At 46.1% G+C, this 25,323-nt stretch overlaps 2 protein-coding genes across 2 annotated transcripts in view; one reads left to right on the plus strand and one right to left on the minus strand.

The window, feature by feature from the left end:
* Positions 1-24,452, plus strand: LOC134069938 (CDP-diacylglycerol--glycerol-3-phosphate 3-phosphatidyltransferase, mitochondrial). The gene is made up of 10 exons (XM_062526089.1): positions 1-121; positions 4,727-4,928; positions 7,670-7,747; positions 9,454-9,553; positions 11,027-11,216; positions 13,747-13,925; positions 16,396-16,908; positions 20,952-21,100; positions 21,649-21,808; positions 24,316-24,452. The coding sequence occupies exons 1-9, from the start codon at positions 6-8 to the stop codon at positions 21,766-21,768; spliced, it is 1,647 nt and encodes a 548-aa protein (XP_062382073.1). The 5' UTR covers positions 1-5; the 3' UTR covers positions 21,769-21,808; positions 24,316-24,452.
* LOC134069715 (dynein axonemal heavy chain 17-like) overlaps positions 24,180-25,323 on the minus strand; it is a 39,522-nt gene continuing 38,378 nt past the window's right edge. The window contains exon 80 of the mRNA XM_062525743.1: positions 24,180-24,497. Within this exon, the coding sequence (XP_062381727.1) occupies positions 24,250-24,497 (248 nt within the window). The 3' untranslated portion in view covers positions 24,180-24,249. The remainder of the gene's footprint in view (positions 24,498-25,323) is intronic.

Genomic DNA, 25,323 nt, shown 5'->3' on the forward strand with positions numbered 1-25,323 from the left:
CAAACATGGCGGCCCCCATGTCATGGCGAAGACTTGTGTACTCTGTGTACACGCCGGCCCTCTCAGGGGTTTTCACCAGGATTTCGGATAAGTTTTTCCGCACACATGACCGCAGGAGAGGGTAAATTAGATGGACATTCAGTTGTGTTGGAAGACAGAATTCTTATTGTGAATTTCTGTAACTATCTGCATATTTGCATGATAGCTAGCATTCGAGCCTGTTAGCGAACTAGCTAGCTAAATAGCTGGTTGTGTAAGATTGTGCATGCGCATGTTTATTGTCATGTTTTGCACTCTGTTTCATTTGAAAGCACCAACGTTAAGTTTGTTATTATGTCGAGGACTGAGGTGTCACACATAGTCTTACCCGAATTTGCTAGCATTGGCAATCTGACGTTAGCGGGCAAACCAAAGGTTATACAATCTGGCTAAACGGAGATTGTGGCTGTTACTGTAGTCTATTAACGTTAGTGCCACAGTCAAAAGTCGTGATGATGGTGTGTTGTCAGGTTTAGTTAACATTAACTGTTGGATAGTACCCCTAAGGCTGACAATAAACTTGACGTGCCTCTGTATGCTAGACGAACTGAACTTCGGTGTGGATATATCTACCCTTATGTCTAACGCCGTTGAATATGCAAATCTAACACCAGTTAGTATGGATTTTAGCAAAGAATTTCAGAGGGCCTCTTGAAGTTGCTCCCTGGTTCCTAAATTGTCACATGAGATGTCATGAGTGACCTTAAATCGGCGAAGAAAGACACCTTTTGTTCCCATGTTCCCCATGGCCCATCAACTCTAAACCTAGATCCTTGGTGGCAGGCAACACCACATTTGTTTACACTTTGCAATGATTACTCTAATCACAAGATCAACTACACCAAACATTTCTGTCTTGCACTTTCAGATAACCCTTTCTATAATGCCAGATCACAACAACTGTAGTTTCTCATAAAACCGTGTTACAAAAAACAGTGCCATCCAAAATAATTCGCCACTCCTTTACCACTGGAGAGGATTGGCATAATTGGTTAATTGGTGCTGTGACAGCTGTTGTTGACCATGTTTTTTTTTTGGTGGGGGGTTATATAGAGGGCCTAAATGCTGCTTAGAGAACATTTATGTTTGACATTTTTTTGGAAACTATATGTTGATATTAGTGCATATGTTGTATTGTGCATGTCTTCTTTTCTCAGTAGACTGCTAGTATGCCTGGGCAAACTCAGTCATCCTTGATAGAATGTGCAGTATAAGGGGAAAAAAAACACCCTTGGGTCATTCCACCTCAATTCAACAAATGCCTTCTGCTTGACCATCTCAGATTTCCTTCAAAATTTTACCACCTGAAGAGAAACCATTTAAACTGACTTAGCCAAAATATTAGATTGGTATACCTAATACATCCAGAGAAAAACGTTTTTGAACATGGTACCCCCCTTCTGATTTTTGGCACATTGGCGCCCTCATTTAAATCTGCAGCAACGTTCAGATGTCATTATCTCAAAAAGTGTTCAAGCTAAAGACTTCAAATTTTCTGGGAATAATGATTGCTACCAATAGATTCCACACATTCATTCGTAGGCTGTATGTATTGATACTGACTGTGTTTCAATCTTGTGAAATCAGAAGAAAAATGGCAGATTTTTTTTCAACCCCCACATTGGGTGCTCCATTACACAATTTGTAAACAAAATGTTTGACAAATGGTTATGTCTCTCTACAGAAGTGTTTAAGCTGTCTTTGAAAAAGTAATTAAGAGGTGTCTATATTGCTTTTTTGTTGGAAGTATTGTAACACAAAACTGAAAAATAATCAATTTGGATGATATTGTATCTCCCCATTACAGAGGTATGACACGCTATACCAATGAATTGAACACATCTCCAGAAAGAGTATGAAATGGGCTTTCAGACTGTGAAATTTCAAGATGGTATTATGGCTGCAGTTATTAAAAAACATTTTTTTAAATATTGGTCTATTACAACAATTAGCGTTGCTTTTTTGTGCTATTATTTAATGATTTCATAATCCTTGTCTTATTCCTAAGTATCAGATGTTTATGTCTCATACTGTTAAACATTTATATTTTCATTTACTTGCTGAGTGATAAACTAATAAAATATTTCCTGTATTTCCGAAATAAATTGCTGCTGTCACTATTTAATGCCACTAGATGTCACTGTTCATGGATATCATCAATGTGTTGTTATAGTAGACCAATATTTCAAAAATAACATTTCAATAACCATAGCCATAATACCATCTTGAAATTTCACAGTCTGAAAGCCCATTCCATAATCTTTCTGGAGATGTGTTCAATTCATTGGTATAGCTTGTCATACTTCTGTAATGGGGAGATACAATATTATCCAAATTGATTGTTTTTCAGTTTTGTGTTACAATACTTCCAACAAAAAAGCAATATAGACACCTCTTCATTACTTTTTCAAAGACAGCTTAAACACTTCTGTAGAGAGACATAACCATTTGCCAAACATTTTGTTTACAAATTGTGCAATGGGGCACCCAATGTGGGGGTGTGAAAGAAATCTGCAATTTTTCTTCTGATTTCACAAGATTGAAACACAGTCAGTGTCAACACATACGACTTAAGAATGAATATGTGGAATCTATAGGTAGCAATCATTATTCACAGAAAATTTGAAGTCTTTAGCTTGAACACTTTTTGAGATAATGACATCTGAACTTTGCTGCAGATTTAGATGAGGGCGCCAATGTGCCAAAAATCAGAAGGGGGGTACCATGTTCAAAAATGTTTTTCTCTGGATGTATTAGGTATACCAATCTAATATTTTGGCTAAGTTAGTTTAAATGGTTACTCTTTAGATGGTAAAAGTTTGAAGCAAATCTGAGATGGTCAAGCAGAAATTTTCTCTAAAATCCGTTGAATTGAGGTGGAATGACCCCCTTACACTTGCCCATTCTCCAGAATCATTTTGAAATGCTGCCATTCCTGTTAGTGTTTGCTTAACCTTGGAGGATGTTGGTGGTTGCGGCGGAGGTGGTTGCTTCCTTCTGGTACCATCATTCAACTTCAAGGGCTCTTGCCTTCCTGCTCCATAGAGAAGTTGGCCAATCATGTGTTGCAAGGGGATTGCTGAAAGAGCTCAGGACGATACATGTGAAGGGAGACACTGGACAGAGTCCCTCAGCTTCATGACTGAAATCGACCTTTTGCAAGAGGTTCCTGTAATGGTGCTGTTAGTCATTCAAAAGGATGAGAAGCCCTTGTTTCCACATGCGGAAAGGGCTTTTTGCAAGCATTAGTCACCTTTAAATGCCTTTCTCAGCTATGATTTTCATACCCTCCTTCTCAGAACCTCTTTCAGTTTCTGTACAAGTTAAGTATGACTATTACAGGTAACACATGCACATTTTGGTAATTTCCTGTGGTGCATTCTGTGTTTCTTCCTGAGGCACTACAAAATGAACAAAAAATGGGTGAACAGCAGATATATCAGGACTAGGCTAATTTATGATGGCTAATTAATTAGATAAAATTAGATAACATGTATGCACAACACTTAAGGGAAAAACTGACCCTTGACTGATGCCATTTGGTTGTTAAATTAAAGTTTAAGGGAATCTTTTCTTTATTATTTTATTATGGTTTTATGTGCATTGCAGTCCACCTGCTCATTGTTCAAATAGAACTGTGTGTCGCTGGATATTCAAAGATGGACCCATAACACAGAGGCTGTGAAAGTTGTCACTCTTTGGCATAGGCAAAATCCAATATGTAATGATAAGCCGACTATATTTAGAAATCCTAATAAAGCTTCCAGTGAAATATTATGTTCACTTATTGTAGTCAGAATGTCAAAACATAATTAAAAAACACAAACAAATTCAATTCAATTGTAATTTTTATAAATACATTTTTATTGGTTCAAATTTGAACAAAGACGAGCAGAACATTGGGACTGAAAAGGGGTATCATACAGCAAGTTATTAGTGTTATACATTATACATAGCTTCGATTGATAAACAAAAATGATTAGTCCACCAAATTATTTATTTGATTTTATCATGCAAGCATAGATGTGCCATACCGCCATAGACTCTATGACTATGCAAGCATTCCTAGACAAAATGCTTTGTGCACAACTTTGTCTCAAGCTAGTTTGACAACTGACCCAAACGTAGTCCCAGACAGTGGATCATGGCTTTGATGTGAAGCGGTGGGTGACGGGCAGGGCTGCTGTGTGTGACTGAGGCCACGGTGAAAATTCTAGACCTGCGAGGAAAAACAGAGCTCTTACTGGAACAGTGGAACCAATTTGAACTCTTGTTGAACCCTGTTTTGGAGTTCACAAACAAGATGTTTTGGAAGGCCTTCTTTTATTCCATTGGTCTTTATCCAGCAGGCCCTTTGGGATCGGGATGATCCCGGTAGATTATTAAGGAAGGCAAGCGTGTGTTTTCCCTGATTTTTCCGTCTCCCATGATGATCACAGAAATAGCGTGTGGGTTTGTTAGTTCTCCGCCCGCACGTACAGTAACTGCCGTTCTATTCCAGCATGAGCGGCCTTTTCAGTACTCCTGTATATATTATTCACATTCTCTTTTTTTGTCTGTCTTGTATTTAGCCATGCGTCCTTCTTTCCTTCCCTTTTTTGACGTTGGTTCCCCCTCTCTCTCTCTCTCTCTCTCTCTCTCTCTCTCTCTCTCTCTCTCTCTCTCTCTCTCTCCCCCCCCCCCTCAGCTCATCGCTGCTCTTGCTGGCGCCCCTGCTGGCGGAGGCCGAGCCGGTCCCAGTGCCCCCCTCGCGGCCGCCCAGCTCCACGGGTGTGGAGGGTCTGCACGCGCGCTTTCGCTGGATGGGGGACCACGTGCCCGCGTTCAGGGTGCCCGGCGCTCGCGTACACATCCTCCACTCACCGGAAGAGTTCTACCAGGTCATGAAGGTGAGTATTTCATGTAGGTCATGAATGTGTTTGTGTGTGTGTGTGTGTGTGTGTGTGTGTGTCAGAGAGAGATTACAAGGAACTCCACACCCACTCCTGAACTAGAGATACTACATCCTTTTAAGGATCTTGATCAGATGATTTACGAATTCTCCCCAAGCTCAGTTTGTCATGGTTCTTTGGAAGACACAAATGTTATCATGTGTTTTTCCGCCTAGTCTTGCCGATTGAATTGATGGACACATGCCAGGATTCCTGGGAACTATAAACATCTGGGCCCGTATTCACAAAGAATTTTAGGGCTAAAAGTAGCTCCTAACTGGCGAATTTAGGGAGGAACTCCTAAAAATAATGGGCGTGTCACTCCTAACTTTATGACTCCTAATTTTTTTCACTAAAAGTTATTCACAAAGCATTTTAAGCCTAAAAGTAGCTCCTAAGTCTAGGACAGCGTAAAAGAACTCGAGAGGACTTCTAACTCACTAAGACCTATTCACAACCCGCTTTTAGTGGCATTTCACGTCGCGATGTTTTGAAATGACCGTGTAGTGCAGGAGCTCGCTGTCATGCAAGGGAATAAATGTGCATTGCAACTAAGGATGCAAATGCAATAATGCCACCGACAACCAAATCCACCATTGCATGTAAACTAAATGTAACGTCTCATTGTGCCTAATTAAATTAAATCGCTTCTCCTCTTTGCAAATATAGGCTACGTGTTTTCATACAGATTAATTTAAAACATGTTGCAAAGATACTGCTCCAGTCCATAGTGTTTCATTAAGCCTAGGCTTGCTTTACTCTTTATTCATTAAGGCTATGCCTATTTATTCATCATCTTCCATCCTTCACAGCCCGACATAGCGCACGCATTCTCACCAGCTAAGACCTAACACCTGTCACTCAACTCGTCATTGTAGGGGAGGTTTGCCATCATTCCCGCGTTATAATCACCAGCCAATCAAGGTGGTCACTTTCATCAAGCTCGTGCATGAGTAATGACGTCAACCATAGCAACGAAGACTCACTTTTAGTTTAGGAGTGGGCGTTTCTCCTTACTAAAAGTAGGTCTGAAAGGCTTTGTGAATAACTTTTAAGGGAAAACTCCTAACTAAAATCTTCTAGCGCGATTTAGGAGTACTCTTAGTGGTAAGATAAAATGCTTTGTGAATACGGGCCCTGAAGAGCAGCACAGGCAGGGCTTATTGTGATACACTACAAACATGGATTTGTTCTCTCCTACTTCCAGTTGACATATTCCATGTTGTCTTGTGTTGGGGTTCTTGTAATATGGAATCCCCTGACACAACACAATGGCATATTTAACGAAGGTGTAAGAGGGAAGTGAAAGGGAAGGCAGTGGCTGGGATTCCCAGAGAGCCATCCGAGAAGACAGATGTCCCAAGTGTTCAACTAGTGGGAGGTACTAACGTGAACTGATGGAAGTGGATCTTGGCGGCGGACATTCGACTTGGCAGTTAACGAGGGATCAGGGCGCTTCCTAGGTTTCCTTATTACTTACTTTAATCATCTTACCTTTATGGTTTTGCCCTATCTAAAGTGATGAAAGTGTAAACAGCCTGTTTACAGTGCACTGCCACATAAATATAGCTGTCATAAATATGAAGATGAATAGCCGTGATAGGCTCAGGACCTTTTATCCATTTCCAACACATTGGCCATAAAACAGGGATAGAGGGGTTGCCCCGTTGATAAAAGAGGAGGACTCTCCTTTTTGGTACCGTAATGTCTTTGTCCTTTCTGCAATAGTGGCGTTATGGGCTGGTATATGTTGTTGTCTGTCCTGGAGAGAAAGGTGTGTGTGTGTGTGTGTGTGTGTGTGTGTGTGTGTGTGTGTGTGTGTGTGTGTGTGTGTGTGTGTGTGTGTGTGTGTGTGTGTGTGTGTGTGTGTGTGTGTGTGTGTGTGTGTGTGTGTGTGTGTGTGTGTGTGTGTGTGTGTGTGTGTGTGTGTGTGTGTGTGTGTGTGTGTGTGTGTGTGTGTGTGGGTTTTTTTTGTGTGAGAGCTGATCTGGAGGTGAGAGAACACAAGCAATTATGACACTGTTGTGCTGGAATTTGGCCTGTTATCTGACACCTGCTACATGAAATCTGTTATTCTGGTAAATTCCCCTCCCCTATCACACACACACACTCTCTTACACACACACACACAAGCAAGCAAGCACATTTGAATAAAATGAGTGCAGGATGAGTTGCTGGTGGTAAAGTGTGTGTGTGTGTGCTGACGGGAAGAGAGTGAAAGAAAGGGGAGACCAGGGCCGCATTCTTCCTCCTGCAGGGAAGCCTCTCATTAGTCAACCTAAGCAAGCCTCCGGGCCCTGCACGTATGGCTGCTGTCAAATGTAACACGGTTTAGTGTGGAGGATGAACAACAAGCCTAAGGCCTTATGGAGTCCACCTTTTGTCTGTGTGCCATTTCACCCCAGCACTAAGAAATGGAAAGAGGGGAAAGAAATACTTCCTCATCATTTACTTATACTTCCTTATACCATTTTACTTATACTTCCTTATACTATTTCTTGAGAAGTTGGTAATGCGGCGTGTTCCTGTGTCTGAACTGGTTTAGCGTTCACTGACAACACTTCATTACTTGGAGCCCTGAGGGCTGACATATGCTACTTCACTGGACACCTGTACGCCACTGTTACTGTAGGCACGTACATGATTAATGTGTTTGATTTTTGTATTGCATCGTTTGTTTGATTTTTTTTTTCTCCCAGGCACGAATCAAGACGGCTAAGAGTCGAATAGTGATGGCATCGCTGTATCTGGGCACAGGACCCCTGGAGCAGGACCTGGTGAGTGTTTCCAGAGACACTTATATATGAGGAGACACTGCACTGGAAAAATCGCCCGTGAAATGCATGGGATAACATCGTAACGCAAAGATGGCGGGTGTTTACACCGGTTAGCACATGTCCCGCCTCTTCCAGTGCCGTTGCTCCAATCATTTTGCCGATCCTTGGCGGTCACGCATGCGCAGTCCAAGATTACCAGTAAGAAAAAGGCTTTTTAAGCGTTAATTTGATACAAAACCACCAAACCTTTTCAGCGATTTTAGTCTGATTTTCATCGTGGTTTCAAACATGTGATTTTTGTGTCCCTTACACCTCTGAACATGGACATCCAGCTCTCTCGCCATTCATTTAGATAGGGCCTGGTCTTGTTACGGCAGGGGTGTCAAACTCATTTTCACCGAGGGCCACATCAGCCCAATGGTTGCCCTCAAAGGGCCAGATGTAACTTCTAAGATTTGTAGCACCAGCCACAAAATCTTTAGCATCGGTAAAACTTCTAAAATTGAGTAGAGCAAAAGGTATCAGCATGACATGTTCTTTTTTATTATTGTTATGTTTTGTAAAAACAAAACACTACTGTCAGTTCCATACAGTTTGACTTTTCAATGAGGGTCACTGGTCAGTCAGGAAGAGATCATGCCATGGATTCTTTTTTGCAGTTTTACATCTAGCAAGTGATGCAAACGAGTAGGCTAACTGTCATGTCAAAAAGTGCATCCATATGAAATGCGTCACTACACCGTTCCATACACATACAGTAGAAGCGAACGGTCCCGGTGGACTTTTTCTTTGAAGTTTTAAAGTTGAAAGGTGTTGTGTGGATTCTATGTTGTTCGTTTTGAACTGAAATGAAAATGCTAAGCAACAGGGCGATTACTACAAACTTCTAGCATACCTCTGCTTGCCTGATATGAATGCACCTCTTCTCGGTCAGAATAGGCTTATTTTCGCTTTAGGCCAAACAATCACTTGCTCGATTAGCAAGGATTTGGAGCTGGATTTTTTGGATAATAGGACTACACACAATTATACATGCCTTTTAAACGTAGACGTAAACGTATCACGTAGTTAACAACTTACATCGATTCCCCTCTCAAAGAAGCACACGCACTTCAAACAATCATGCGTTTCACAGGCAGGCTAAACCGAGCGCGTAATTTAGGCGCTCCGTTCGCTAAAATAGTTTAGAAAACGGGTCTATTTTGTTTTCACACGTACACGTTGCTATCACATCTGATGTAGCCAGTTGCACTGATCATAGAGGAAGGTGGTTGATGTTGCCTCCCTGTCAGTCTCACATGCGTGCATTGTATTGCAGTGTATTGCCTATACGCAAAAACTGTATCGGACCTTTTAAGCTCTCGCGGGCCACATACTGTATCAGACCCTTAAAGCTCTCGCGGGCCATATGAAATGACGTGGCGGGCCGCATCTGGCCCGCGGGCCTTGAGTTTGACACCTGTGTGTTACGGTCAAACTCGCTGCCCGACCCCATGGCCAATATGGCTGCCGAGTGAAGTGACTTGCTTTAAAAAGACTTTGGTGTTTCCCTCTCTCTCGCTCTCATATGCGCACACACAGACACACACACACACACACACACACACGCATGCAAGCCCGCGCACACACACACACACACACAGGCACGTGCACAGCACACACACACACACACACACACACTCAGTCTTTGGTTCCCTGTCTTGCAGGTGGACTGCATGGAAGAGGCCCTAGAACGCTCCCAGAACCAAGGCAGTAGCCCCGACTTCCAAGTGTCCATGCTGCTGGACTACACACGGGGCTCGAGAGGTCAGTGGGACACCTGGCAGGGGTCACCTCGGCACACTACAGCACCGCCAACTGTAGCGATCATGGCTACTAGAGGAAACTCCCTCAATGTATATCAAACATAAGCTTTGTGTGAAGCTGCCTGGTTAAGTGAGATGGGTCATTTGGCAAAATAGATTGTCGCCAGTAAATCCATTTTATAGAAGTTTGTGCTTCTATGTGCAAATATTTCAGTGAAATATTCATTTCAAGTGCTCAAAGCACCTGTGGCTCTGTGAGTGGAAGGTGTGTGTGCTGGTGTTTGGCGTGTGTACCCAGGTGTTTCTTCATGAGTGTTGAGACTTGAGACTGTGTGTCCAGTATGTCCCTACTCTGTACTGCTTCTCTTTTCACTCTCTCTGTAGTCTCTCACTCTTTTCATTGACCTGTTTGCCCTTTCCATTTCTCTCATCCACAGCTCTTTCTCTTTCACTCTCTCTCTCTCTCTCTCTCTCTCTCACACACACACACACACACACACACACACACAGAGACAGATACAGGGTTTATGTACAGTATATTGTATATTTGTCACAGAGTAGTGGAATTTCCAAACTGCTTGGGAATCTTGCTAAATCTCCCTCTTCCTCGTTAGTGTGCCCGGCGGCTCTGTTGATTAGCATTGTGTAGATCGGGGCGGGGGCGTTCCCAGTGCTACCAAAATAGCGTAGAGCATATTTGTTCGCACACCCTTTTGTGTGAGTGTGAGTGTGTGTTTGTGTGTGAGATGTGGGAAGATACGATCTAATTTCAAATAAAAAGGAAATAAATACCATCACATGGTGTGGTGTGCTGCCAAAATCAGTATTCAGGTATGCACACGCATTTGTGTGTGTGTGTGTGTGTGTGTGTGTGTGTGTGTGTGTGTGTGTGTGTGTGAGAGAGCGAGAAAGAGGGAGTGGTCTGTCGAGGGTTTCCCGTACACAGTAGAAAGTGATTGGAAAAGGTCATGGTCTGTTAAATCAGCATGATAAATGTTTCAGCGGGTTGTTATTGTTTTTTGTGTTGCATCTCATTGACACTTCCATTCCATTCTTGGTCTATTGTCATATGATGTTGGTGTATGATCCCTATCAGCTGAGGAGATGCATCATGACTAATGACTTCAGCTCATACAGCAGGATTCTCATACCTGCACAGGTGTTTGCACTCAGCGTGTGTGTGCTTTTGCTGCCTACTGATAAGAACACTAATGGATAAGACATCTCTGTATGAATAATTCTGCTGTGTGTGTGTGTGTGTGTGTGTGTGTGTGTGTGTGTGTGTGTGTGTGTGTGTGTGTGTGTGTGTGTGTGTGTGTGTGTGTGTGTGTGTGTGTGTGTGTGTGTGTGCCTGCCTGCCTGCATACACCTGCACACTTTTGGTGTATATTGATAAGAATGCTCTTGGCTAAGATATCTCTGTATAGATAATTCTGCCGTGTGTGTGTGTGTGTGCGTGTGTGTGTGCACGTAGGTAAGAACAACTCGCGCACCATGCTGCTGCCCCTGCTGCAGCGCTTCCCTGCCCAGATGCGCGTGTCCCTCTACCACACGCCCGACCTGCGGGGCCTGCTGCGCCTGCTCGTCCCCGAGCGCTTCAACGAGACCATCGGCGTGCAGCACATCAAGGCCTACCTGTTTGACGACAGCCTCATCATCAGCGGGTATGCTATTGCACACAGGGCACACACACAAACACAGTCATGCAGAGATACAGCTGCACATAACATCTCAACATCAAAGTTATATAGTGCGGTTATAGCCGATTGAGGGCCGCGAAGTGAAAGCAGAAGTGCCGTTCACCCTGTTACGAGTTGATGAGGCGCTGAAATGATTTTGGAAACATTATTTTAAGGTACGAGAAACGTACGAAAATCTTTAGTGTTGCTTTAACACAGTCATACATACTTTTGATCTGTTATACACGTGTTGCTTGACACCATTCCAGTCACCAAGTGTAATGTATGCAGGGCCCCTGAGGCCTAGTGGGGCTGGTATGTGAAAGCACACCTTTGCACGTCAATAGGCAATGGCCAAACTAGGCCTTACTGTTTCTCACCATAAGCATCCCATAAGAACAATGTGCACGTACACGTAGTCTACCTATTTATGCATTTATCTCTGCTGTTGGGTGTGTCCCTCCCTATGACTGAACTGAAGTGTTGAAGTGTGCAAATAATGTATCTGGAGTTCCCTGTTTGTGTTTATACATGTGTGGGTATCCACCCAAGCCAACGGCTAGTGTAAGGCTGACGATTGACAGTGCAGCTTATTTGGCAACACCATTGAGTAATGGTCGGACAAATGACACTAAGCATGACTAACGTGTTTTAGGCAAGGACAGATTTTACATTGTGTAATATGGGGTGAGAAAATGTTGAGCATAAGATATATTTTCCCATCACGTTGTTTTAATTGGGTAATAACTAGGAAAATTACAGTCAGCATGAGTAATGGATTTTTTGGAAATGCAAAATTGTGTAATTTTTTATTCAGATGTTCACGTGTATTTGGTGTCGCTCTGTGCGGACTGAGACACATTCACACTCAGTGTAGAAATGAATGCTGTAAATGTGAATTGTTGAAATCAATTAAAAAAGAACATATTAAAAGATTAACTGGTTCTGCAAATAAACGGAAGCATAGTCTACATTGCGAAATAACTTTATTAATGTATGGTGAATAAATGTTACACTGCTGTGCACAGACCCAAGCTTTTCTGACGAGGCGAGCTTGTTAGCAGCGGTTACCTAACCATGCTAACATTAGTTATCTATCTAAGTGACAATCATATTATACACAATGCTGACAGTGCTGAGAACATCCTTGTTTTTCTTACTTACATCCTTGTTTATCTTACTTAAATTGCGTTGACTGTGTGGCTTAATCCACAGATGTGGTGGAGCTGTTTCATTTTGCTCTGCTACAGAGTAGCCCTTTGCTTAAAACAGGGGACAGCTGGGAGGAGAGACTTAAATATAATTTTAACATAATTACAGAAAAGTGTAATCAAGATTGAAAGCCATCATTCTGTGTATCGATGCGTTGTGTTAATTTCACACATTTTGTTTGCCTGTCCTTTTTCAATTTACCTCACTATATAATCCTATAAAACCGGGTAAAAATCACGGCTCCCAATGCATTTCTATGGAGCCATAAAGTGAAATTGTCGGACTCTTATCTTCATGTGCGGAGCTACTGCACTGCCATTGGCTCATCTGCGTTCGATGGGCGGGACTTAGCCAAAGGTGAATTAATCATAGGATTTTGCCTATTCATTACAGAAATGAGTGATTACTTAGTGTTTGTTTTTCTTTGTATTTTTAATACTTGTACCTACACTAGTAGCATTAGATGCTGGCTCTGGTAAAAAGACTTCAGTGTAGTTTAGGCTAATGATAAATGCTCACTTCACTTGCTGCCTTGTATTGATGGCTCTAATCTGTAAGTGCTCTAGACTAACAGATCTGTAGGGCCTGATATGTGCTCATATCTTCATATGTGGTTCACAGTCAAGTGCTATATGCAGTGTGAACAGAAGACCCTAATGTGTTGTGTGTAGTTGTTGAGGGAAGTGTTTGTATTCCATTCGTGTTGCACCAAACACAGGCCTTTTGTGGCATCCCACACACACAATGGCCATGAGGCTAGCAGGCCGTTCTCTTTCTGCAGAGCTGCACTGCATTGTGTCGCAGTAGCTGTCGGAACTTTGAATGATGTATCCTGATGCACGGCTGCAGTGGTCCGTTTCAGTGGTAAGGATTCAGAGATAAGGATTCAATAGATACCTACATACTGTATCTACTTCCCTCCTGCCGCTCTGTAAACCGTGCTACTGTACGCTGCTCTGCCATCGCTCTGTCTGCAATGTAGACATGACGGCACTTCTAGCTTATCTGGTCAAATGTCTTTATAGCAGATGGAGCTAGCACAGAAGTAGCCCTCCATCTAATGAAGCTAAGCAGACATTTGAAAGCACCCCCCCTCCCTATCCCCCTCCCTATCCCCCTCCCTATCCCCTGTATAAATAGCTGACTAAATGAATCATGCTAGACCACCAAAAGCACACAAGACCCCTGTTGTTCCCTGGATGTACTTTTATCCACCCACACTGTAATGCCGAGAGGTAGTCATTGCTTTGTCAGATAACATGTGTGCGTGTGCGTGTGTGTGTGTGTGTGTGTCCACCCACAGGGCCAACCTGAGTGACTCGTACTTCACTAACCGGCAGGACCGCTACGTGCTGCTGGAGGACTGCCCCGAGGTGGCCAACTTCTTCGCTGAGCTGGTGGGCGCCGTGGGCGACGTGTCCCTGCAGCTGCAGCCGGACGACAGCGTGCACATGCTGGACGGCATGGTGCACCCCTACAAAGGTGACCGCCCGCGCTCACCTCAACTCACCTGCAGCTCTGCACACACACACACACATGCACACACATACATGTACACGTACATATACACACACACACACACACACACACACACACACACACACACATCCACGAAAATGTTGAAGTTGGGTCTGTACTCAGACTGCACTGATGGGAAGAGAGGGACACACACAGGTATTGGTCTTGCTCCTGTCCCGTGTGTGTGTGTGTGTGTGTGTGTGTGTGTGTGTGTGTGTGTGTGTGTGTGTGTGTGTGTGTGTGTGTGTGTGTGTGTGTGTGTGTGTGTGTGTGTGTGTGTGTGTGTGTGTGTGTGTGTGTGTGTGTGTGTGTGTGTGTGTGTGTGTGTGTGTGTGTGTGTGTGTGTGTGTGCATGTGTGTGTGCGCATGTAGTTGGCAACCACTCTCTGTGTGTCTGTGAGTGATGATGGTCTACAAGCTGATGACCGTAACCTAAGCACCGAGACGGAGACTGGCGGAGCCTGGAGTGTGTGTGCGTGTGCGTGTGTGTGTGTGTGCGTTGAGTGTCCGCGGCGTCAGTGACATCAGTGCTCCAGAGCGCCTGCTCCCGAAATAGAGGCGTGATGTCACAGCGCTGGTGGTAAGCGATCTGGCGAGCGGGATGATGGGAAAGGGCAGTTTTGGGCCATCGTCTCTCGGGTTACTCCTGACACATGGAGACGGACGAGGACGAGGAGGAGGAGGAGGAGGGGGGGGGGGGGGGGGGGGGACTGAAGAAGATCGCCCCCCCGTACAGGAAGAGATACAACGCTGGCGAGAGAGAGCAGCTGTTGGAGGATACACACCTCTGTGTGTGTGTGACGCCGGTTCCCGCTCACACACACTCCATTCCGTGGGTGTGGAAATAATGAATGGATGCAAATGAGCAGCTGAATGAGCCGAGAGGAAGAGCGCACCTTCCAGGAAGAAGGAACACACGCTCAGGGGAAATCATTTGCTCTCCTTCTTCTCTTTTCTCCTCTCTTTCTCTTTCTCTCTCTCTCGCTCTCTTACTTTCTCTTTCCCTCTTTTTCTCTTTATTTCTCTCGGTATCTCTCTTTCTCTCTCTTCCCCTCTCCATTTCTCCCTTTCTCTCTCTCTCTCTCTCTCTCTCTCTCTGTGTCTGTCTCTTTGAAGCTCCAGTAATCTGACTCCCCTCTGTGTCTGGAAATATTGCTAAACTGCTACGCTCCTCTTAACTGGATGTGTCTGGAAGCGGGGGAGGGGGGGCGGAGGGGAACGAGGGAAGCGAAAAACAGGGATGCGGAGAAGAGGAGAGGACGGGAGGATGGGAGGAGGAGGAGAAGAGAAGCCGATCACTGTGGTGATGGGAAAGCCCCTGTCAACTCATTTGGGCCGACTCTACAAAAACACACTCCAAATTCCTCTCTGCGGGTTTCTTTAGTGTGCAACAAAATCTGAACTGGGGTCAGTGGGTTGACGCCCAGCCTGTCCACGCAGCTCTGTGCAGACTGATGGGCCAGCTGTTCTGAGGTCAGTGTGTGGGGCTTGTTGTCCTGATGCTATTGCATTATTTAGCTGCTGGCTGGCTGGCCATGACTCACTGGACCACATTATGTCAGCCGGAGGCGCCAGCGACTATCATGGGCCGCCTGTAGCCCTCACTCAACACTTGCTCCCCCTGCATCAACACACACACACACACACACACACACACACACACACACACACACACACACACACACTTTCACACACACAGACTTCAACACACACATACACACACACACACTTCAAACACACACCTCTCTTCCACACATGTATTCTCATGCAGACACACACACACACGCGCACTCACACCTAAATCTTAGCAAATAACGACATCTCTGCACAGACACCCAGATGTCTCACCTCTGACTGTATTTCCTTGTAAATATATGGTTTACTTATGCAAACACACACACACACACTCCCACTGAACTGCACACAGGACTCTGCCCCCATACACACACACCACACACACATTAGCACTTTGGCGAGTGTTATTCATACTCCTCGTCACACGCTGTGCAGACCAGTTACCCAAGAATCTCCCCCTCACATCTCCAAGCAGACGTCGCTCTGACGTCAGACTGCAAATCCACTCCAGACCGATGGCCCCACTCCAACATTAGCATTGTTTTTAATCAAATGAAAAATGCATTGCAAGATGTCAGAGCCCAGGCGTTATGATCTGATGGCTGTTTAAGACATGTTTTTTTTTTTTTTTTTTAAGTATATTTTTTTGGCTTTTATGCCTTTAATGATAGGACAGTTGAGAGAGACAGGAAGTGAGTGGGAGAGAGCGTTGGGGTGGGATCCGGAAAGGACCACGGGGCGGGAATCGAACCCGGATCGCCGGCGTGCGGTGCAGGTGCCCCAGCCAGTTGCGCCACGGCTGGGGCGTTTAAGACATGTTTAATGAACGTTAATCACACGTTCCTCTCTCTCCCCGCAGGCAACCGCAAGGACTTCTCGGCGACGGCGCGGCGGCGCATCATGGAGGTGGTGAACACGGCGTGCGCCCGCCAGAGGCTGCTGGAGGCCGAGCGCTCGCTGGAGGAGGCCGAGGCCGAGGCCGCCGACCTCCCCTCGCCCGCGCCCTCCACGGACACCTGGGTGTTCCCGCTGGTGCAGATGAAGCCGCTGGGCATCCACCTGGACGAGCAGGTGACCCGGCGGCTGCTGACGGAGGCGGGCGGCGACTCCACCGTCTACCTGACGTCGGGCTACTTCAACCTGACGCGCGCCTACATGCGGCTGGTGCTGGGCGCCGGCGCCGACTACCGCATCCTGATGGCGGCGCCCGAGGTCAACGGCTTCTTCGGCGCCAAGGGCGTGGCGGGCGCCATCCCCGCCGCCTACATCCACCTGGCGCGGCAGTTCTACAGCAAGGTGTGCGCGCTGGGCCAGCAGAGCCGCGTGCACCTGCACGAGTACCAGCGCGCCAACTGGACCTTCCACGCCAAGGGTGAGTCACCCGCGCTGACCCGCCGCTGACCCGTCCAAAACCCGTCCCGCTCTACGTCCAGAACTCGTCCCGCTCTGTTAGTGTTGGGCCGGGACTGGAGGAATGACTCCGCTTTCCTGGCGCGGAGTCCGGCTCTCGTTTTCCGTTGTTGTTTTTGCAGGACTGGAATCTAAACAGTGAGGGCGCCTGACTGTGTTTCAGGCCGAGCCCAGGCGGTGCGGAGAGGAGAGGAGAGGAGAGGAGAGGAGAGGGCATCCCTGCACTCTGGCATTTGGAGTCTTAAAGCGGCTCGCTCGCGAGCGTGCGTGCCGTGCCAATGTTTACCTGGCCACATCACAAAGGTTCTGTTTGACCAAGCGCGGCGGCATCTAAGTAGATTTTCAACCTCTCCCCTGTCTGCGGACAGTTCTGGGAAAGGCTCGTTCCGTTTGTGTGTGTGTGTGTGTGTGTGGAGAGGAGAGGAGAGGGGGGGCTGGTGATTCTCAGGCCTGCCGGTAAGCGTGGCTGCCCGCTCGCCCGCCCGCCCACCCGCCCGCCTTGCCTCGCTCATGTCCAGATGGAGCGTCTTTGAGTCCCCCACCCCCCCACTCCCTCTCTGGCCGAAGGTCAGTGCAGTCACACACTCACTCGTGATGTTTTCTCTGCAGACCAGAAATATGCCTGGGCTACATTCCTGGGGCCTGGGCTCAGTCCGCGGCCACCGCCGCATCAGTAATGGGATCACACTTCCCAAAACATCCCCAGCCCCCAGCCAGACCCTAGCCGGAGGCCAGCCGGAGCTCTGGCGAGCCTGGCTCTCATAGGCTATTGAGAGGGCTTTTGTAATTAAAAACAAGGCTGGGAAATGTGCTTGATTCTAGTCAGGGAAGTGACTTGACTAATATGCTTAAGCAAAGAGTCGCTCGGACAATGGACGGCTTTGACCCTGAGCGGAGCAAACACTGAGGCTACGCATGAACACGGATGCACACACACTACACACACATACTACACACACACACTACACACACACATACACACTGCACGCACGCACGCACGCACGCACGCACGCACGCACGCACGCACGCACGCACACACTCACACACACTACACATGCTCTCTCTCTCTCTCTCTCTCTCTCTCTCTTAGATACACACACACACACAATGTACACACACGGACGCGGTACACAGAATTGAATTCCACGCTCTTGTCGAGATGTGGTGCTTATTAGATAAGGGCTTGTCATGCCGTCATTTCTAGTAAAGCCAGGAGCAGCCAGGGAGAGTGAACGAGGGAGGGAGAGAGGGAGGGAGAGAGGGAGAGAGAGAGAGACAGACGGCAGAGGTAGAGTCTACCCAGCGTGCACTCAATCAATGAGCATTAGAGCGCCTCTGACACTGACCCACAGCTGAGAGACAGAGAGGGAGAGAGAGAGAGAGAAAGAGAGAAAGAAAGAAAGAGGAAAAGAGAGAGAAAGGGAGAGAGCCTGAGGGAGAACAGGAGAGGTGGAGAAAGGAGGATGAAATGGAAAAGAGAATAAGGCAACAAAGCGCATGAGTCATCAGCGTTCTTCTCTAATGGGCCAGTTGAGCGGGCAGCAGTGGCTGATGGTAAACGGGGCCAGTGGAGAGGCAGCGCAGCACAGCACAGCACAACACAGCACTGCTCCGCCGGCTCCAGGCTGGCTCAGGTGACGCGACGGGTGCTTTCCCAGGTCGTCCCCCTGCACTTACCTTTACCTGATACTCAACCGGCCGTTTCAGGAAGAGCATACAGCCACAGGCCACTGGGAGGGCACCGCTGAATTTGAACAGGGAAATGTGCGCTCAGTCACACACACACACTCTCTAAACACACACACACACACACCGCTCTTGCCAAGTCTCATTAATTCATTGCAGAAGCACGTAGCAACACACTTCCTGCATGTTTCATTCTTGCATGGAAACAGTACAGCTTGTGAACACGGCCACACGCTCCCTAAGGTCTGGACTGCAGGAATGGCTGGAGGCAAATTCCTTGTGTGTACTACGAGCTCCGCTTAACGGCGAGATAAACCGGATTGCGACTCTCCGTGATCCTGAAACTTCCTGCCTCAGGTCAAACTGTTCGGAAAGCGCAGGCCTTCAAACGCTCCCCACTCCCACTTTGTTGTTGGCGTCGCATGTCAGGTTTGGCCTGGTTACCCGGCGGTTCCAGTAAGCGCTGAATGGGGCTTTGCGGGGGTCACGGGAGGCTAATCTGCCCGTGCCAGGAGGGCCGGCAGGCGGGCGGGCTGAGGCGGAGCTCTGTGCCCACTCATGGCGCTGGAACCCAGAGTGGCGTCCGCCGAACAAAGCCCTTTGTGTGTGTGTGTGTGTGTGTGTGTGTGTGTGCAGGGAAACTCTCGCTGTCCTTCTCCTCAAGGACCTCCCCTCATCCGCCGCACTCAAAGCTCTGCTGTATGGGGGATCAAACTCAGACGTGCGGGATCTTGCCCCGTGGGTTTTCCCTCTTTTTCAAGAAAAGGGAGACTGGGGTGATTTGGCCAAAGATGTGGAGCCTCGGGTGCCGTAGCTCCGTTTAATACGTTGTGTCCTTAAAGGAGAATTCGCACACTCTGGTCTGGGGGCTCATGAACATGCCCCCACAGTGCAGCACTGGAGCTGCCTGCCAGCTCTACTGTTGGCTGCAGCAACTTCAGTTAGATAGAACCGATTGTTTTTGTGTTTTTTTTCTGAACGACAGCACTCGGTGACCTCGAAAAACTGAGAGCTATATGAGAAATTCGCCAGAATTCTCCTGTAAATTGTGAAAAGTGAAGAGTTCAGATGCAAAACCCTCTAAATCCATCTGACCACTTCTTTCTTTTAAATGAGCATTTTTTTTAATCAGGCTCCTATAGGTTTTTTTTTTTTTTTTTAATATATATATATTTCAGACCAGGAAGAGAGTGGTATTTAGCGGGATTTGAGGTGAAATTATGGAGAGCATTCACTCGCCATCGTTATCTAACTTTTGACGGAGGTGGCGTTTAGAGGCTTTCGCATCTGAGCTCTTCATACATACACACACAGTAAGTATAACTGGGTCTTTATTCAGATAGGGTAGTGAAGAGAAATGGGGTAGCATCGGGAAATGAGCCGGGTCGGACTCAAACATGGGTCCCCGTGGGCACTTGGACTCGACTGTAATATGGGCATTGTAGCCAGTTGGGCCACAGCCCCCCCCAAGAAGATATATACACTATATTGCCAAAAGTATTCGCTCACCTGTCTTGACTCACATATGAACTTCAGTCACATCCCATCCTTAATCCATGGGGTTTATTATGACGTCGGCCCACTCTTTGCAGCTATAACAGCTTCAAGTATTCTGGGAAGACTTTCTACAAGGTTTAGGAGTGTGTTTATGGGACCATTGTTTATTAGGAGTGTGTTTATGGGACCATTCTTTCAGAACAAGAAGTGGTCATCCCCAAACTTCCCACGAAGTTGGGAGCATGGAATTGTTCAAAATGTCTTGGTTAATGCTGAAGCATTCAGAACTCCTTTCACTGGAACTAAGGGACCAAGCCCAGCTTAGGGATGGCCCCTTCCTGTTCCAACATGACTGTGCACCAGTGCACAAAGCAAGATCTATAAAGGCATGGATGATAGAGTTTGGTCTGGATGAACTTGACTGGCCTGCACAGAGTCCTAGCCTCAGCCCAATAGATCACCTTTGGGATGAATTAGAGTGGATCCTGAGAGTCAGTCGCCTCGTTCAACATCAAAAATCCCATAAACACACTCCTAAACCTTGTGGAAAGTCTTCCCAGAAGAGTTGAAGCTCTTATAGCTGCAAAGGGTGGTCTGACATCATATGAAACCCTATGGATTAAGCATAGGATGTGACCAAAGTTCATATGTGAGTCAAGGCAGGTGAGCAAATACTTTTGGCAATATAGTGTATTTCTATAAAAACAATGGCACCGTTTCATTCAGTTTTCTGCAGAGTTATCAAACGGTCCTTCCTTTCATACTGTAGTAATCAAACAGTCCTTTCCTCAGTGAGTCATTGCTTCTGTCTTGTGTTGCCAGGCCTTTGGTATTACCTAGACGGCAGTGACCGGCCCTGCCTCACCCTGATCGGCTCACCAAACTTCGGCTACCGCTCCGTGCACAGGGACCTTGAGGCGCAGATTGCCATCGTGACGGAGAACGAGGAACTGCAGGCACAACTTCAGCAAGTAGGTTGAGCAAACAGACACAACTGTAAAATAATTATCTGATAAAACTGTGATTTTAATTTCCACACCCCGTTTACAGTTACCCTTTCGTAATCCGCAATCAAGTTTTATTGTCTGACTTCGGGAAATAGTCTACACTTTGGTCACTGCCGATCATCACTTGGCAGGTCACCAGACTGGGATGACTTTGCGCTTTCGTTTTTTACAAAAAATCTGTTCTTCATTGTTTGTAAGTTATTACCTTCACGTGCTGAACACATCATACATGGAGCTCTTGGCGAGAAGCGTCGAGTCACCTCACACTGAGGCTCCTTTGTTCATATAGACAGTCATAGTCATCCACCAAGTGAACAAGCTTATCGGTATGTCTGGCTTTGATCTGCTCAGAATAGTGTACCGTGTCAGTCAGATTGTTTATAGTGGCAGCTTGGTACTGTTGCTGGTACATGCCTTCCCTCTCATTCAGTCAGCACTGAGGTGTCCAGCATACCATTGATTCTCACAGTTTCTGGAGGAATGTGTTTTTCCATTGTGCTTTGTGTCTGCAGGAGCAGGAGATGCTGTACAAGCGCTCCAGCGAGGTCTCTGGCAACACCTTTAAGCAGCCCGATCGCTACGTCAAGCTGTGGGTGAAGCTGGTCACCCCTCTCATCAAGAACTTCTTCTAGAAGCAGCTGGTGGGCCCGAGCATCCCTCTGTCCATGTCAGGTGCGTCACACGCTGAGCTCGAACCTCGTCATTTCTCCGAAATCTGACGCATCGTCCTGTTTGTACAGGCATAGCTCCTCTCTCTCACACACACACACACACACACACCCCGTCTCCCCATCCAAAAGACGCACACACACACACGCTGTAAGTGTGGAGGGTTCAGGAAAACAGTAAAACCAGACTGCGGCCGGTACTGAAATGCGCCGACTCACTACGCTGGTCCCAGCATGCATCAGCAGCAGGCCTAGTCAGCAGTGCTGACCACAGCGGGAGGCCTGCGCTCCCCACAGTGGCGGCCCAGTCCCAGACAGCTCAGCTCCCCCACATACCCACAGGCACTCCCTCAGCTGAACCCCGGGGCCAGCGGGAGCCAGGAGCTTATGCCTGTAGCCGCCGCCAGCTGTTAACCGTTCACACCTTCAGAGACAAATTAGGTTGCTAATGTGAACAGTCTCGGCATGAGTCAGTAACACATACATATTTCTGCATAACCGTTAGTAAAAGGATTTAATGGCCTGTGGATGTTGAAAATGTACTAGATTTAGTGACTATTAAGCTGCCTTTCCCATTGGAATCAATGATACAATGCTAGCTTGCTTTCTCCCTGAGAAATGTCTCTAAGACAATACGGGGCTGTACGTATTGCCTTGAAATATACCTACTGGAGTATCTTGAATGAATACGTTTTTGTTATTTGTAAGAGCCAGTTCCTCCTCACCCGTCCTATTGCTGATAGATGCCTGTTTTTTTGGGCAGGTAGAGTACACACCCAGTAATGCCTGAGGGGAACAATCTTGGGTTACTCTTTGTGAATGTAGGCATGTTTGTAATTGTAGTTATGCAATTGGAAATTCAAACAAATATTCAAAGTGGTGTGAAGAATTGATGTCATTCATAGTAGGCTTTCGGGAAGTGTTGTCTGTATGAGGGAGATGGAGAGAAAAATGTAGCTGAGCAGGAAAGAAGTTTGAAGTGTTTTTTTGGTCATTTTTCATTCTCTCTTTTTGTTTGCCAGACAAGTCTATTGTTAGTCAAACCACAAGCAGTTTTGGTGCTTTCTGCCAACCAAGTTGTGTTGTCTCATCTTTGTGTATGCAAACTAGGCAAACAATTTGAAAAAGTGACCAATTAAGCAACCATTTTGTTGTGATTCGTTTCTTCCTTATGATGAAGCGTTAAATAATGGATATTTAAATGTATGGTCATTCAAATGTCACTTGAAGAATAACCAGGAGTACTGCAGGTTAATTTATTATTTTTTTTAAACTTTTCACCCTCTCTACATGCCAGCCAAGTTTATGGTCAAACTACAAAGTCTTGGTGCCTTCTGCCAAGCAGCGTTGTTTCATCTCTGTGTATGCAAACTATGGCAAACTACTGGAAAATGTACTAGTAACTGCAATACAATGTCATTCAAATGTGACATGCAAAATGAACCAGGAGTTAAAAATACTGCTGGTCAATTTGAATCTTTTTAACTCTGGGCAGATTAACTTCTACACAGAACCAGACAAACTATTTCCAAATAAACCATTAAGGTCATAGACTGAGATTGAAGACCCGTTTGAAAGCAACCATGCTAGATTTGCCCACTCCCAAAATGTTAGTTAGTTCTGGAGTGTCATTGAGTGCCCTTCCGCATGTTTTAATACAGATGGGCACATGTAACTGTAAGATTTAAGCGTATATGAAACATTCAGATGCAAACGTAGTTATGTCCATTTTTTATTAATTCACAGAAATACAGTATACTTATATATATTTTTTTTACTTGAATATCAGTCAAACTGTTGTTGGGTTATGTTGAATTTATTTATCTTACTTCAAAACAACCATGTGGCAGTTTGATAGAAATGACCTGGAACTGACTATAAAACAACATGCATTTAGCACATTTATGAAGATGTATTGTTTTTGCATCTGAACTCATTTACCTCTGTAAGCCTTTTGATATGAATCTGTAACATGTGACCTCCCTGTGACCTGTGAAGAAGGGTCAGAGATACTGCCTGCATGCCATTTGGTTGGAAGCCAGCAGTGCTGATTTCTGTCCGTAGGCTGCTGATTTGAGTGCGATATAGGATGTGGTACAGTAACTAGTTGAGTATGTGGCTCTAAGTCTTCATTCTTCGCAGGCTCTTCACACCCATTTGTTTACGTTTGTAACAGCCTGCACAGTTGGCTGATGTGTTTAAGTGCTGCCACCTAATGGGCACTATTGAGAACTGCTTGTGGTGTAGTAACTAACCTTGTAGGATGACCAGTGTACCTAACACTGACTACTGTCACAAGGTGTGTCCTTTATGATTTCTAATGATCCAAAAATGGTAAGACTTTCAAATCCATAAAGTGCACTAGACAAATCAGCTGGTTGGCTAAAGTGTGATTTTATTGTTTAACAGCAGAGGGCGCCTCATGGCTGGCCTCCTCTGGGCTGCTCAAATGCTGAGGAACAGACAGACGGCGGCCAGCACCCACTTAGCCGGCTTCTCTTTGGTTTTCAGGTTGAAGGTCCAGATGTAGGTGGGGCCGCGGTCGCGCGTCTTGTAGACCGGGCACTCGTAGAGGTTCTTGGTTTCCTGCCGGTCCACGGGGATGGCCTTGATGAAGAGGACGGGCATGGCCGGGGTCAGCTCCTTCAGACGCGCCTCGCAGATCACGCCCGTCTGGGTGTCCCAGCGAGCACCTGGACAAACGGCAACAACAACAACAACATCAGCACACACACCCTCATATTAATTCTATGTTTACTCTGACTCTGGTGTGAGGGGCAGAGCATGGCAGGCATGTACCATTGGACAAGAGTGTAGTGGTCCAGTCCTGTTTGAGCGTCTCCCCCACACACCTGTGTGATGGTCCTTAACACTCCAGCTCTCATCTGCAGTCTAACGCTACATGACTCTCAGCTCTGTTGGTGTCCCATACGTTGAGTATTATGCTAGTAACCATGCAGCATGAGATTACCTCTTCTGTGTCTCTAGGAAGTTACAATAGTGTTTTTGTTTTCTCTTAAATGTGACCGTCTGTACCGGATATAAAATATCAACTGTTTGCCCTGTGAGTGGACAAGTGAATATGTGTGACTTCTACTGTGAGGGAGAGAGAGGAGAAAAGATTTGATGTGACATAGCAGATGGACAATAAGTCCAGGTGGAGCCGTGGAGCTCCTGCTGCCAATGCTGGAAACTGTTGCTTTGGCTGTGAGAGGCCAAAACAGAATCTCTGGGTGTGCGCAGATTACACACACAGAGAGTACGTGTGTTTGTGTGTTATCTTTATCAAAATAACACAAAACATTTTGATTCAGTGGATCAATGGTTTTTAAAAATAATATTAAAGGATTGTTTGATGACACCTTTGGCTGTGTGTATAATTAATTATTCACTGATGACAAGCTCATTCCCTAAAATACTTCAAGTAATGCTAATGTGTTGTTTGTAAAGAGCACCATCGTTGGTACTGTCTCTAAATACTGATCTCCACAGTAGGAACACCTGGTTACAGGTGAGCAC

This window comes from Sardina pilchardus, chromosome 22, assembly GCF_963854185.1.
Source record: "Sardina pilchardus chromosome 22, fSarPil1.1, whole genome shotgun sequence".
Lineage (NCBI taxonomy): Eukaryota > Metazoa > Chordata > Actinopteri > Clupeiformes > Clupeidae > Sardina > Sardina pilchardus.